The 14694-nt window shown below is 45.5% G+C and overlaps 1 protein-coding gene across 2 annotated transcripts in view; it reads left to right on the top strand.

The window, feature by feature from the left end:
• The window catches only part of PREX1 (phosphatidylinositol-3,4,5-trisphosphate dependent Rac exchange factor 1), a 335075-nt gene that overhangs the window by 155674 nt on the left and 164707 nt on the right, over positions 1–14694 (top strand). For both annotated transcript variants that reach the window (XM_084854076.1, XM_084854075.1), the window contains exon 5: positions 3898–3999. In XM_084854076.1, the coding sequence (XP_084710202.1) occupies positions 3898–3999 (102 nt within the window). The remainder of the gene's footprint in view (positions 1–3897; positions 4000–14694) is intronic.

Here is a 14694-nt window from a genome sequence, read left to right as displayed (position 1 = left end):
TGCACCTCCTCCTCCAAGTCATTAATAAAAATGTTGAAGAGCACTGGGCCCAGGACTGAGCCCTGTGGTACCCCGCTCATTACCTCTCCCCAGTTTGAGAAGATCCCATTGATAAGCACTCTTGGAGTCCGATTCTGTAGCCAACTGTGGATCCACCAGATCGTTGTTTCATCTAGCCCACTTGAACTAGTTTGCTCCTCAGGATATCATGGGGCACTTTGTCGAAAGCTTTGCTGAAGTCGAGGGATATGATGTCCACAGCATTCCCACAGTCCACAAGGGAGGTTACTTGATCAAAGATGAGATCAGATTCGTCTGTCAGGATTTGTTCTTGACAAATCCATGTTGGCTTCGAGTAATCACTGCATTGTTTTCAAGGGGCTTCCAGATGGATTGCTTTATCATCTGCACCAGAATTTTCCCTGGGATTGATGTCAGACTGACTGGTCTGTAGTTCCAGGTTCCTCCTTTTTACCCTTTTTGAAGATAGGGACAACATTAGCCCTACTCCAGTCTGTCACTTCACCCGTCCTCCATGATTTCTGACAGATAAATGACAGTGGCTCTGAGAGTTCTTCTGCGAGTTCCTTTATTACTCTAGGGTGCAATTCATCTGGCCCTGGAGATTTGAACTCATTCAAAGTAATTAGGTGTTCCTTGGCCTATCAATCTCAAGCTGCAATCCTGCCCCTTCAGCCTGTACTTCACCGTTGCCAGGGGGGTCCTGGACCCTCTTTTGGGGGAAGACTGAGCCAAAGTAGGAATTGAGCACTTCTGCCTTTTCTTTGTCATTTGTTATCATTTTGCCATCCTTATTTAATAGCTGAACCACCATTTCTTTCCTCTGTCTTTTACTATGCATGTAGCTGAAGAAAGCTTTTTTGTTGCTTTTAGCATCCCTCACTAACCTCAGCTTGTTCTCAGCTTTAGCCTCCCTGACGCCATCCCTGCAATTTTGTGCTCCCTGCCTGTACTCTTCCCTTGTTGCTTGGCCTTCCCTCCACTTCCTATATGCGTACTTTTTTGTTTTTAGGTCATCTCTAAGCTTTTTGTGAAGCCACATTGGCGTCTTCTGTTGTCTTCCGCCTTTTCTTCTTGTTGGAATTGTTTGTAATTGTGCCTTGAGAATGTCCTTTTTTAAAAACTCCCACCCATCTTGGATTCCTTTTCTCATTAGAGTTGCTTGCCATGGGACCTTACTTTTCATTGTTCTGAGTTTATTAAAATTGGCTTTCCTAAAATCCAGGGTACAGGGTTGGCTACAGTTGGCTTTTGCTTCCTTTAGAACCAAAAAGTAAAGTTCAAGTATAACATGGTCACTTTCCGCCAGAGTTCCTGTAACTGCTACCTTATCCACTAAGTCATCTCTGTTGGTTAGGATCAAGTCAAGGATAGCCAATCCTCTAGTTCCTTCCTCTACTTTCTGTAGGAGGAAGTTATCTGACACACCAGTCAGGAATTTCCTGGAGTGGCCATGTTTTGCAGAATTTGTCTCCCAACAAATATCGGGGAAATTGAAGTCCCCCATTACTACTACATCATGCTTCGTTGAATCCTTGGCAGTTTGCTTTTCAAAAGTTTCATCCTCGTCTTCTCCTTGATTGGGTGGCTGGTAGTAGACTGTGACCACCAGGTTTCTTCTATTCTTTGCTCCATTTATTTTAACCCAGATTCTCTTGATGAGGCTACCAAGTTCATCCTTATGTATTTCTGTGCAGAGATATGTATTTTTCACATATAGTGCAATCCCACCTCCCTTTCTGTTCCTCCTGTTCTTTTTGAACAAGTTGTATCCTTCAATTGCTGTAGTCCAGTCATGAGTCATCCCACCAAGTCTCAGTTACACCTATCAAGTCATAATTTTCCTCCTGTATTAAGAATTCAAGTTCGTTCTGTTTGTTTCCCATACTCTGAGCATTAGTATATAGACATTGAAGGCCATGTGCTTCATAGTCTGGCTTTCTTCCTACATGTTTGTGAAGACTATTATTGAGCGCTATTAGAGCTGTTCTCTCTGTTGCAGTGCGTGAGCCTTTGTCCATTGTTACCCCTTTACGTCTCCCTTCCCTGTAGGATTCAGTTTAAAGCCCTTCTGATAAAGTTCTTCATGCTGTGGCCAAACATTCTTCCCAGCCTTTGTGAGGTGCAACACTCTTGCCAACAGTCTATCTTCCAGGAAGTATAGCCCGTGGTCCCAGAATCCAAATCTCTCTCGCCGGCACCACACCGGAGTATTTTTCGTTCCCTTTCTATCCCTCTTCTAACTACTGGAAGGATGGATGAGAAAACTATCTGGGCCCCAACGTTCTTGAGTTTCCTTTCCGAAGCTTCAAAGTCTGACGTGATTTCTTCGTAGCTCCGCTTGGCGGTATCATTTGTTCCCACATGGATGAGAAGAAAGGGATACCTGTCAGTGGTCTTTATGAGTGCAGGCAACCCTTCAGTCATGTCTCTAATCCGTCCTCCTGGGAGACAGCATACCTGGCGAGTCCACGGGTCTTTGCGACGTACTTGGGTATACACGGCAAGGAGTCTCCCACTACTACTACTCTTCTCTTCTTCTTGTTGTAGGACTTGGTTTCATCACCTCTGCTTGACTGACCTTCAGCCTCTTGCTCACTCTCTTGCTGCTGTAGTTCCACCGTTCTGTCCAAGAACTCTTCATGTTCTCTTATTCCCTGGAGGGTCGACAATCTCTGCTCTAGTCCTCTTACTTTTTCTTCCAGCAGTGTGATCAACTTGCACTTGTTGCAGGTGTAGGCCATGTTGTTCTCAGGCAAGAAAACAAACATGGCACACACCTTGCAGGTCACTACCACTGGAGAGTCTTGTCCTTCCATAGCCTCTTTCCCTTTTTGTGTCTAGCTTTCTGATTGTTCTAGAGTAGCCTGTGCCTGGCCCTTACCCACTGGAGGTTAAAAACAGAGTCCTACTGGCATGGAAGTGTGTGTTACAAGACAAATAAATGAAAAAAAATGTTTTTTAAAAAATGTTAGGGGCCTCCCCCTTGACCTCTCCTGCTGAACTCCCCTGGCCAACTCCTGTTTGCTCCTCCTGTTCACTCACTCTGATTGCTTGCTGTCTGGGAGCTTGCTTGCCTCTGTAGTCCCTGGACCAGCTGGAGCAGCGTCCTCTGCTCTGCAATGCTCAGCTGGGAGGCGGGAAACCGACTGAAGCTTCCTGCCCACACAGCTGCTGGGAGTACTCAGGCCACCCTCCCATTCAGTTGGAGCACTCAGGAGCATCTGGTAAGCTCATAGCTACTCAGAAGGACAACGGTCAGCCCTCTGGGCTTCCTCCAGCCCACTTACCTCTTTGCCTTTGTCTCCTTTGTCTCTTTCCCACTGCAAATCCCCCGACCAACTCCTTTTTGCTCCCCCTGTTCACTTGCTCTGATCACTTGCTCTCTGGGAGCTTGCTTGCTTCTGTAGTCCCTGGACCAGCTGGAGCAGCTTCCTCTCTGCTCAGCTGGGAGGCAGGAAAACCTCAGATAAAAATACATGTGGTCACCTGGACACTTCTAACATGACTCTAAGAGATTTGACTCTTCTTTGGTAGATAATTTACTGGATTATGGTGGGGAAGGCACATGACACAGCAGCCTTACTGAAGTGAAGCAGACTTAGGCCTGCTCAGTGCCTGGATGGGAGACTTTCTGCGCACCCTACGCACATTGCCTTGAGCTGTATTCAAGAAATGCAGGATATAAATGTAATAAAGAAAATGTATCTTCATTTTCTTTCATACATTGAAATGATTCTTATTTATTTTCTGAACTCATAGCTCACATAAGACTCTATGCATAAGCAACTCTATAAAAGAAAATACCATTTATTGTCATGGTGTCTCGAGGAGCTTTGCGTCAAGGGTAACCTTCCTGTTCTTTTCTGGTTACAGAGCTGTATGCTTTTGGGAGGCAGAAAGACAACAGACATTCCACTTGAGGGTTATCTCCTAACTCCAATCCAGAGGATTTGCAAATACCCACTTCTCTTAAAGGTAACTACATTAAGGATTTGTCCTGGTAGATGTGTTCCTGGATTAGCCCTGCACAGTTTTGGGTTTTGCTCATTGCGCATGCATTCTGTACTTCTGACCTGCATATGTGGAAACGTAACATACATCAAGTTTGGATGGAAAAAGATTGGCTGGTTGTAGGGATGTCAGAGAATTCCACGACGGATCTCGGTGAGGCTGAATGCCAGTGCATTCATCCCCCGAAATCTGTCGCGGAACGAAGCCCCCCCCATGAAAGGCGCGCGGGACAAAGTCCCCGCCGCCCCCACCCCACGAAAGGCGCGCAAAATGGAGCACTTAACCTGCTCCCGTCCGCGCTGCTTTGCGAATGGCGGCCGTCCTGGCCGCCATTCGCTTCCTCCTCTTCCTAGCTGTGATAGGTTACGTAAATACTTAGGTAGCCTATCACGGCTAACACAGGGACGCCATTTGTGTCCCTGCGGAGGCTGTGATAGGCTACGTAAGTATTTACGTAGCCTATCACGGCAGGGGAGGGGGAAAACCCCCAGCGAATGCAAATGGCGGCGGCTACCACCATTTGCGTACGCTGGGGTTTTTTCCCCCTGCTGTGATAGGCTACGTAAATATTTACGTAGCCTATCACAGCTCAATACAGGGACGCAAATGGCGGCAGCTACGACAGCTGCCATTTGTGTCCCTGCAGGGCTGCCCAGTGGCCGAATGTCCGGCTGCAGGCGGCCGGACCCGGCCGGGCAGGATTCCAGCAGGAGGGATAGAGCGCCTCCCCCCCCCCCCCCGGATGCCCCTCAGCGGAGCAAGGTAAGGGATTCGTACATCCCTAGCTGGTTGTGATGTTTGAGGACAGTGAAAGATTGTAGCGTATAGTCCATCTTGACTGATCATATCTTATTGGCACACTTTCTCAAGTGTGTTGAAGCCTCTGCTTGAAGGGTTACTTCTGCCCAACTGCATGACGCTTCTGGCTCACTGCAGGTTCATTCACAGATGCTATATACACCATTTGCTATTTTGTACGTGATTATTCAGTGCTCAGTGACTTATGCTGAAAACATGAGCGTATTGCGCATGAGGTTCTGCCAGCTGATAGGACAGTTCTATCTATGGTGTTCAACCTGTTATTTCCTGTTCGTACATGCAAAGCATCATTTCATGTTGCAGCTATCAAATGATGAATGCATATCATGTGAGTTCAGAGATTATTCAAAGACCCACCACCAGCATTATTACTCTGTTACTGGTTATGCATATTAAAGGCAATGTGGATATGGGCAAGTTGTCTTTGTTTTTGTTATGCTGGTATCCTGAAATTTGGTGCTTCTTTATTTAATCATGTCCAGTTCTATCTCATTGGGGTGTTGTTGGCAATTATTGTTGCAAACTGTTCTGTGCGTTACAAATGCTACATCAAGCATCCATTGTACAAAGGCTGTTTCAAGCTGCTTCCATCCTGCAGCCATAAACGTGTTGTGGCCTTACGAGAGGTCATGTGAGCATCCTGTCACATGCCACAAGCTGCAAATCAGTATTCCACCTTAAACAGTCTTAGCCCAGCCTATTTCATACTTCCTGCTGGAGGAAATTGCGCAGTGGAGGAGCAATGGGAGGCCCTTCCCCACTCAGTCTTCAGTGTGAACACCTGATCATACCGGAAACTGGTTTGGGTGATTCTTCACCCCCACTTTTTTTGGAGGGGAGAAGGAGAACTGACTTCTCTTTAAGGCAGGGGTGGGCAACTTGTGGTGCTCCAAATGTCGTAGGACTGCAGCTCCTATCAGCCCTAGCTAACATAGCCAGTGGTGAGGGATGATGGGAGTTGCCATCCAACAACATCTGGAAGGCCACATGTTGCTGACCCCAGCTTTAAGGGGAGTGCAGACTGTCAGATTCAAAACCAGCAACGTCATGTGAACCAGCAATATTGCATGGATTTGAATTGCTTTCGAGCTTCAGACAGACAGGCCCTGGGTGGGGATAACTTAGGTACAATGCATACAAGGTAAAGGTAAAGGTAAAGGTGTCCCCAACCAGTCATGTCCGACTCTAGGGTGTGGTGCTCATCTCCATTTCTAAGCCAAAGAGCCAGCGCTGTCCGAAGACGCTTCCGTGGTCATGTGGCCGGCATGACTGAACACATATGTAATGCATACAAGAGAGGTGTGCAAACATGCCTTCATGGGTGCAGATCAGGCCTGGCTGTCCTATGAAAATACATTTCTTTATGTTAATGAGTAGTGATACTTGAGATAGGGCAGCGCTTCAGAAAGTCCCCAAGTCCTATCAGTTCGAACATACTCAAGTATATGAGTCAGATTGTGACGAATTTAGCCTGTTTTAACATGCTGCCTCAGCTTTTGCAACAGGCGCAAAATAACCCCGCTGTATGTATTTACACTGGATCAATGGGTGGGGTGGACGTTAGTGTACGTTCATTCCATGGATTTGCTTTGGGATTATGTGTGACACATGGAGGTCTTCTTAAAGCCTCTGAGATGGGGCAAAAAGGTCAGAGGAAGTAGAGGTTTGATAAGTATGGTCTGTATGCATTCCTCACCAAGGATCTCCATAGTATTTACACTTCCTTACATATCCACAGTGGGGCTGGATGGCTGGGTTGGTTTTAGTTGTGTTTATGGGAATGGTAAAACTCAGAGCAGAGCAATGCAAGAACTAGATTCTTTGGACTGGCCTGATCAGATAGTAGAATTCTTTGGCAGCAGAGTGATGTGATCTCCTGTAGGCTGCAGATAGGGGATGTCAAATCTAACACATCATGAAGAGCGGTTCAAGGCCAGCCTTCCCCATCTGATGCCCTCCAGACTATAACTCCCATAATGCTGGTTGGGGGTTTATGGGAGTTGTAGTCCAACACACCTGGGGAAGTCCGTTCTAGGCCAGCACCCTCCTAACCACACTAGCTTTTTAAAAGTTGCAGATAATGCTTTTTGTTATGTAGGGAAAGCCTTAACAATGAGATTTTCCATATTCTACTGCTTCACCCTGCTGCATGTGTAGACGAGGCAAGGCTAAGAGTTGCCCCTGAAATTGTATTAACTCCCAAAGGAGTTTATTCCCGCATCTTATTATGGAGATATGGAGACAGAGTTAGAAGGGCCATATACACAGGTGATTTCTCCCATCTGTTCAGAAAAGATGGAAAGCACCCCGTCTATCACAGATGAATTCACCTCTCCTGGGCAACTGGGAGCTGCCTAATTTGGATTCAGCTTTAGGCTGGCTGATATTGTTGGAGGGCTTAATTTGAAGCAGGGCTCAGCCCCCAAACCTGTTTTTCCATGCTTCGGATTCAGATCTGAAAAGTATGATTTCATAATAACAAAGAGTGCCTCTGAACTCAAGCAGAGTATCATTGCTGATTGGTGATGAAGGGTGGCCATGTGTTCAACTTTACAGAAGAAGCCCTCTGTTTGAAGGGCTCTCAGAGGATAGTACTCTGTTTAAAAGCACCCACTATTTGAAGAGGTGTCTGGTCCAATTCCGTTTTAAAGATGAAGAACCATAGGAAGGGAGAGCAGGGGCCTTGAAGTTTCTCATCAACAGTTAGCGTCTGGACTGCAGACTGGAGCATGGTCTTCTCCACTACGGTGAGATGCATTCTATTTCTTTTTAAATTATAGTAATTATTTCTAAGTTTGCATATCTATATCATCTGTCTGTCTATCTGTCTGTCTGTCTATCAATCAAAGCACACAGGCAAATTATATGGAGATTGGTATCCTCTTTCCCCCTCCTTTTTGGTGACGCATTTCTTCTTTTTTGGTGATGCATTACCATATTGATGAGTAAACATAGCCAACCTTTTCCTTGATCTCCAATGTATGAAGATTAGGGAAAAGGCCGTCCAGGTCAGATGACATAAATGACAAAGAACAGGAAAGAGGGAAGGGAATATGAGAATGAATATAGAAAGACAGGAAGGAAAGGAAAGGAAAGGAAAGGAAAGGAGAAAGCAAAACAGAGGACCAAGAAAAAGTAGAAGTACCTTGCAAAAATGGGGGATTAAAGGAAGGCTCTATTATAATTTTAATATAGGGTTATGATGGAAAGGAAACAGTATTCACTTTTTTACGTCCTTTTTCTTTTTATCGTCTCTCTCTCCCCCCCTCCACCCCCATCACTTCTTTTTAAGAAATGATCAAGGTCATTATTTATCCCTATATGCCCAACTGCATGAAAACCTACTTCTCTCTGCACAAAATGTGTCCAGCTGAACATTAGAATAAACTTTGTGTGGCTAGACTTACCACAAGTCTAATTCCACCCCCTGTATCATCTGTGATGATTTGGGACCATCGCACAAGGAGTTTCCCTGCCTCTGCTGGTGAACATCATTGACATGGCTTGTGGGTGGGGGAACTCACTCCTTTATAGCCCTGAATCATGTGGTGAGTTCTAAGAGAAATAGATGGTAGGATTGGGAGATGGAGTGGGAAATTTGCCACAGTCCCCCATGGCATTATAATGTCTAGACTAGCTCTTAAGACACACATCATGCTTTTGAATTGCAAGAAATGTTACGAGAGCTCAGTATGAGCAAGGATAGTAGGCTGAGAATCTCCCAAGAGAATGATGGCATCACAGTGCCTTCCCGTTTGACTGGGGCCATCATTTTCAGTAGTTTTCTAGCATAATGGTGTTAATTCAGCCCTGATCTTTAGGATGCTGCTAATGCGTAGCGGAAACTGTACAGTTCACTGGTGAGGCAGCTGTTCTGTGAGTCAACCCTGGGCACTAAAATAATTATCTCCCTTAGAAAGAGCAACTTCTGTGAGTAAAAAGAGGACCTGAAGGCGGGTAGTAGTGGTGTGGAGATCATATGTTAATCACATCCTTAGGGTGAGGATTAGCTGTGCTTCCCTCTGCAATTTTGCGCCCCCGCCCCCCATCATCATATGTAGGTCACAGTAACACATCCTCTGAGTCTCCTGATTGATGGCGGCACCGTGTAAGGATTAAGATGCTTTCTGTGATACTTTTTTCTTTTTTTTGCATCCAAGATTTTGGAGGTCTCTGGCCACAGTTCAAGCCTGTATTATTTTGGTTTCCATGCCTCGCAGGCTGTCGCAGCTATAGGAGCCACTTGAAAGTACATTTGATAATTATAGGCTGCATCCTTGATTGGGAGATTCCTGTGCTCCTAAGAAAGGATAACCTGGAGGCAGACACTCAGCTGCCAGGCTCCAAATCCACTTGAAAGGTAATGCAAAACAGTGGGGTGCTTGCAAGCCTTAATGATGGTAGGTGTCAGAAATTTGAAATGCAAAGCAGTACAGATAAGAAGGGTGATGAGAATATGACAAGGTGCCCTTCATTCACCCTGAGGATTGTTTAAAAACCAGGATACCGCTAATTAGCTAGAGGTGAAGGTGCTAAAATATAGCCTCCCCAGCTCCAGATTTACAGTGAAGGCTGTGCGTGAGCTCAGAGCCCTCCAGGAAAACGGAAGCCTGTTTTTAATTCCAAAAAGTCAGTTTTCACCCTAAAATAGCACTGGCTTATTCATTCTATAAAATGGAGAGAAGGATAGTAGAAGGTCCCAGGGTCACTCCCTAGCATGTCTAGTTAAAAAAAGGATCTAGTAGCAAGTACTGGGAAAGATCTCTCCTGGAGCCAGCTGCTGCCGGTCAAGAGTAGGCAATATCAGACTTGATGGGCAAACGTCTGACCTGTTAAGGCAGCTGCTTCTACTGAATATAGGGTGTGTGTGTGTGTGTGTGTGTGTGTGTGTGTAGAAAGATAGATTCTACATACATACATACATATTCCTAAAGCTCTTTTCAGGTGTTCAGTATCCGATGACAACTTACAGGGAGGGGGAATGCGCTAGCCCTGTCCCCCTCTGTTGTCGCTTTCGTCACCCTCTACATGTAGAGGGCGACTTTGAGAAGAGGAGGGCCTTCTCTATCAGTAAGGGCTCTCCACATGATCTAGAATGCTGGAAAATCAACTTGGCTCTTCTTATGTTCTTATTGGGCCAGTTCAGGAACTTCAGCCTTCACACCTTTCTCCCCTTAGATTTTTGGCATATCGGAAGACTTCAGTGCCATTTTAATGGTAGATGGAGCACCAGCTGCTGTCACTATAGCTCATCTTTAGGGTTTGGATGTAGATCCTGTGCTGTTTAAGATAGTTCCCAGCCCTAAGCAAAGTTCCTTATATAACCCATATTTTATCCATGCTCAAGATATCCCTATGAGGTAGGTTGGTTATTATGCTGATGATGCAGTATGAAAGTGGGGAGCATTTCACACAATACCGACAGAAACCATTTTCTGGTATGTTGTAAGGAAACCTGGCCAATCAGTACAACAGCATGTACATCCTGCTCTCAAGAATTGCATCTTACATTTTAAGCACATATTATACAATAGCCTTCTCCAACCAGTTGCCCTCCAGATGTGCTGTACCACAACTCCCAGCACCCCCAGCGATGCTGGAAGTTGTAGTCCAACACATCTGGAGGGCACCAGGTTGGAGAAGGCTCCAATACAGGGTACGCCAAACATATGAATCAGCCATCAGTGGGGTCTCTGTTTATTAACATAGGAAGCTATTTTATACCAAGTCAAGGCATTGGTCTCTCTAGCCCTGTGTTGCCTTCTCTTCTCTTAGAATCCTGTTGCACTCATGAGGACAGGGAAAGTGATTCATTCTTGCAATCTCTCTCTCTCTCTCTCTCTCTCATCTAATTTTTTCAATAATTTTGTTCTGCCAGAGCAAGCCATGTTTTATCACACAAAGCAATGAGCAGAGTAAACATTCTGTTGTGTAAAATATACGGTATGCTCCCCTATGGGAGTATTCTGCAATGCAAGGATGAGGAAGAAGCAAGGGAATACTTTTATGTGGATAGTTTGTCATTTTCTGCAGCAAAAGTATGTGCTCTGCTCCCTGTGTAAGTATACAAATGAAGATGATCAGCCTAGTATGGAAAAAAGTGAAGAGGGTGGTGTCAGGGCGGTGAGACAAAAACAAGGCAGGTTTCAGTAGAACAACATCCTTTATTCTAGGAAGTGCTGGGTTTGGTTTTAAAATCGTTTATTTTGCATAATTGCTTTGTTCTTTCCATCATGGCAGGTCCCTTTGCACTTTGCTTTGTTATGTTCCCCTGACAGGGCCAAAAAAAGGTCTCTCTGTCTAGTGAAATTGACCTGTACAGAATGCCATGTAAACATTCTGTATTACTGATTATTTCCCTTGGGATGCTGCAGGTCAAGTGTATTTCATCCTATGTAGGTATGTAAATTGGGTTAAATCCAGAGTTAGTCTTACTTAGAGTAATGTAAGGTAGTCATGATTTTAATGGGTCTGCTCTAAGTATAACTAAGTGGATACCTTTTTACAATACCACCTTCTTCAACAGAAGAAGCTGGCCTTTTTCCTCCTCTGCCATAAGGCTATCACCCGCTGTCCCATGGGAAGGGTTCCAGGAGAGAGAACGAGGCTTGTGAAACTGAAGACAATACCAGGCTCCTGCCTCTTAAGTGGCTTTTCTCTCTCCCACCTCAAGGTGAGGTGGTCACTTACACATTGCCAAAAAACATTTGTTTATGCTGATTTACAGTCAGGGCCAGAAATATTGGAACAAGGATAACTGTTTTGGAGCGAAGTCAGGACTTTCAGCTGTAATTCAAGGGGTGTGACAAAAGTGGTGCACTAACCATTCAGGAAGTACACCCAGTGGCATGCACACACCCCCATCGTTGGTGGCTCATAAGTAATGGAACAAACCAACATCATTTCAAACTTAAGGATCACCTGTAATACCTGGATGAAAATCCTTTGCAGTCAATGACTGCCTGAAGTCTGGAACCCATGGGCATGACCAAATGCTGAGTTTCCTCCCTTGAGATGCTTTGCCAGGCCTTTACTGCAGCTGCCTTCAGCTGCTGCTTATTTGTAGGTCTTTCTGCCTTCAGTCTGGTCTTCATTAAGTGAAAACATGCTCTATTGGGTTGAGATCAGGTGACTGACTTGGCCATTGAAGAACAGCCCACTTCTTTGCCTGGAGAAACTCTTGGGTAGCTTTTGCTGTATGTTTTGGGTCATTATCCATCTGCAATATGAAGCGGCGTCCTATCAGTTTGGCAGCATTCGGCTGTATCTGAGCAGAAAATATAGCCCTATACACTTCAGAATTCATCCTGCTGCTTTGATCAGCAGTCAGGTCATCAATAAGCACCAGTGACCCGGTTCCATTGGCAGCCATACATGCCCATGCCATAACACTGCCTCCACCATGTTTGACAGATGATGTGGTATGCTTTGGATCTTGAGCTGTTCTTTTCCTTCTCCATACTTTTCTCTTCCCATCATTCTGGTACAAGTTGATCTTGGTTTCATTAGTCCAAAGAATCTTATTCCAGAACTGGACAGGCTTTTTTAGGTGTTTGCTGGCAAAGGCTAATCTGGCCTTTCGGTTCTTGAGCGTTACCAGTGGTTTGCACCTTGTTGTGAAGCCTCTGTATTTACATTCATAAAGCCATCTCTTGACTGTAGATGTTGACAATGACATGCCTACCTCCACAAGAGCGTTCTTGACTGGGCTAGATGTTGTGAAAGGGTTCCTCTTCACCATGAGCAGAATTCTGCAGTCATCCACTTTAGTTGTCTTCTGTGGTCTTCCAGGCCTTTTGCTGTTGCTGAGCTTGCCAGTTAAGTCCTTCTTTTTCAGGATGTTCCAAACTGTTGTGTTGGCCACTCCCAGTGTTTTTGCGATCTCTTTGATGCGTCTATGTTTCCTCAGCGTAATGATGGCCTCCTTCACTCACATGGTCACCTCTTTGGACCTCCTGTTGGGAGTTCCAGTGAACAGCTACCAAATGCAAATGTAGCACTCAGAACCACCTCCAGGCCTTTTATCTGCTTGATTAGTCATGGGGTACCCAGGAAACAGGCCACACCTGGCCATGCAGCTGCTTGTCAGCCATTCATTCCATTACTTATGAGCCACCAACGATGGGTGTGTGTATGCCACTGGCTGTACTTCCTGAATGGTTAGTGCCCCACTTTTGTCAAACCCCTTGAACAACAGCTGAAAGTCCTGACTTCGCTCCCATCTGGGTGTGTTTCCTTTCAACTTCAATGTGGTGGTGTACAGAGGCCAACTGCCAAAACAGTTATCTGTGTTCCAATATTTCTGGGCCTGACTGTATATGTATAGATGCACATTTATAAATAATAAATATAATTTAAAGAGAAATACAATACTTCTCACCATAGTTGGAAAGACTAACCAAGTGAGCTGTGTGGGTCTGTTTTCCAGGTGCTAACTGGATGGGCAAGTTCAAGGCTGTTTGTCTCCCTTCTTATGTTTCTTTAACATTAAATTGAACTTGGGTTGGACAGGCCTTCAAACAGAGGGTGACTTCAAATAGAGGACTATCCTGTGACAACTCTTCAAACAGAGGACTGTCCTCTGTAAAGTAGGACATCTGGCCACCTAGCACAGGGCCAATTCCACCAGTTGTGTGGCAGGGCACCCTTTGGACTTGGTTTTCTGTGCTGGATTGGGAGAAAATGATCTGCGGGTAGGGGAGCCAGTAGTGACTCCTTTGGCATGGACAGATCATTATCTGATCAGTTTTGACCTTCAGGCCACCAGTAATCTCTGCAGGGGTGGGGGACCAAATTTGATGGTCTGCCCCTGGAGACTGATGGATCTGGATGGATTTTTGAGGTCTCTTGGGGATTTTCCTGCAGGCTTAGCTTCTGGTCCTGCTGAGGTCCTGGTCACTGTTTGGAATGAGATGACCCGGGCTATTGATATGATTGCTCCCAAACATCCTCGACCTAGTCGTAGAACTGTGTCAGCTCCTTGGTATTCTGAGGAGCTGAGGGCAATGAAATGACTGTGTCGACGATTAGAGTGCAAATGGCAGAAGACTCGGAACAAATAAAGTCGAACACAGGTAAGAATCCACTTGCGATCTTATTCTGTGGCGGTGATGGTGGCAAAGAAATCCTACTTCTCTGCCATCATTGCATCTGCTCGGTGTCGTCCAACTGAGCTATTTCGTGCGGTTAAAGGCCTCTTGGGTGTAGGCCTTGGAACACAAGAACTCAAACTCTCAAAGGCTCGCTGTGAACAATTTGCCAGACACTTTGCAGATAAAATTGCTCGTATTTGTGCTGACTTGGGGCTGATGCACCATCTGGTCATGTTATAGATAACTTTCAGCTTGTGCAACTTGAGGATGTGGACAAACTGCTTGGAGGACTGAGGCCAACCAGTTGCCCTTTAGACCCTTGTCCATCCTGGCTTGTGAAATCTGTCAGTGCTGGGCTGGATATCTGGACCTCCGAGGTAGTAAATGCCTCCTTCAGGGATGGCAAGGTCCCTGCGGCTTTGAAAGAAGCTGTGGTGAGGCCCTCATTGAAGAAACCAAATTTAGATCCTATGGTTCTGGGTAATTACTGCCCTGTGTCAAATTTGCTATTCTTGGGCAAGGTGCTGGAATGTGTGGTGGCCTCACAACTCCAAGCCGTTTTGGATGAACCTGATTACCTAGATCCATTCCAATCAGGTTTTTGGCCTGGTTATGGGATGCAAACAGCCCTGGTTGCCCTGGTTGATGACTTACACTGGGGAATGGATGGAGGGGAATGGATAGGGGGGGAATGCAACCCTGTTGGTTCTTCTGGACCTATCAGCAGCTTTTGATACCATTGACCATG

The sequence above is a fragment of the Heloderma suspectum genome, chromosome 4, assembly GCF_057233095.1.
Source record: "Heloderma suspectum isolate Gila_16-S chromosome 4, 16-S_ref, whole genome shotgun sequence".
Lineage (NCBI taxonomy): Eukaryota > Metazoa > Chordata > Lepidosauria > Squamata > Helodermatidae > Heloderma > Heloderma suspectum.
This window is presented reverse-complemented; position numbering and strand designations above follow the sequence as displayed.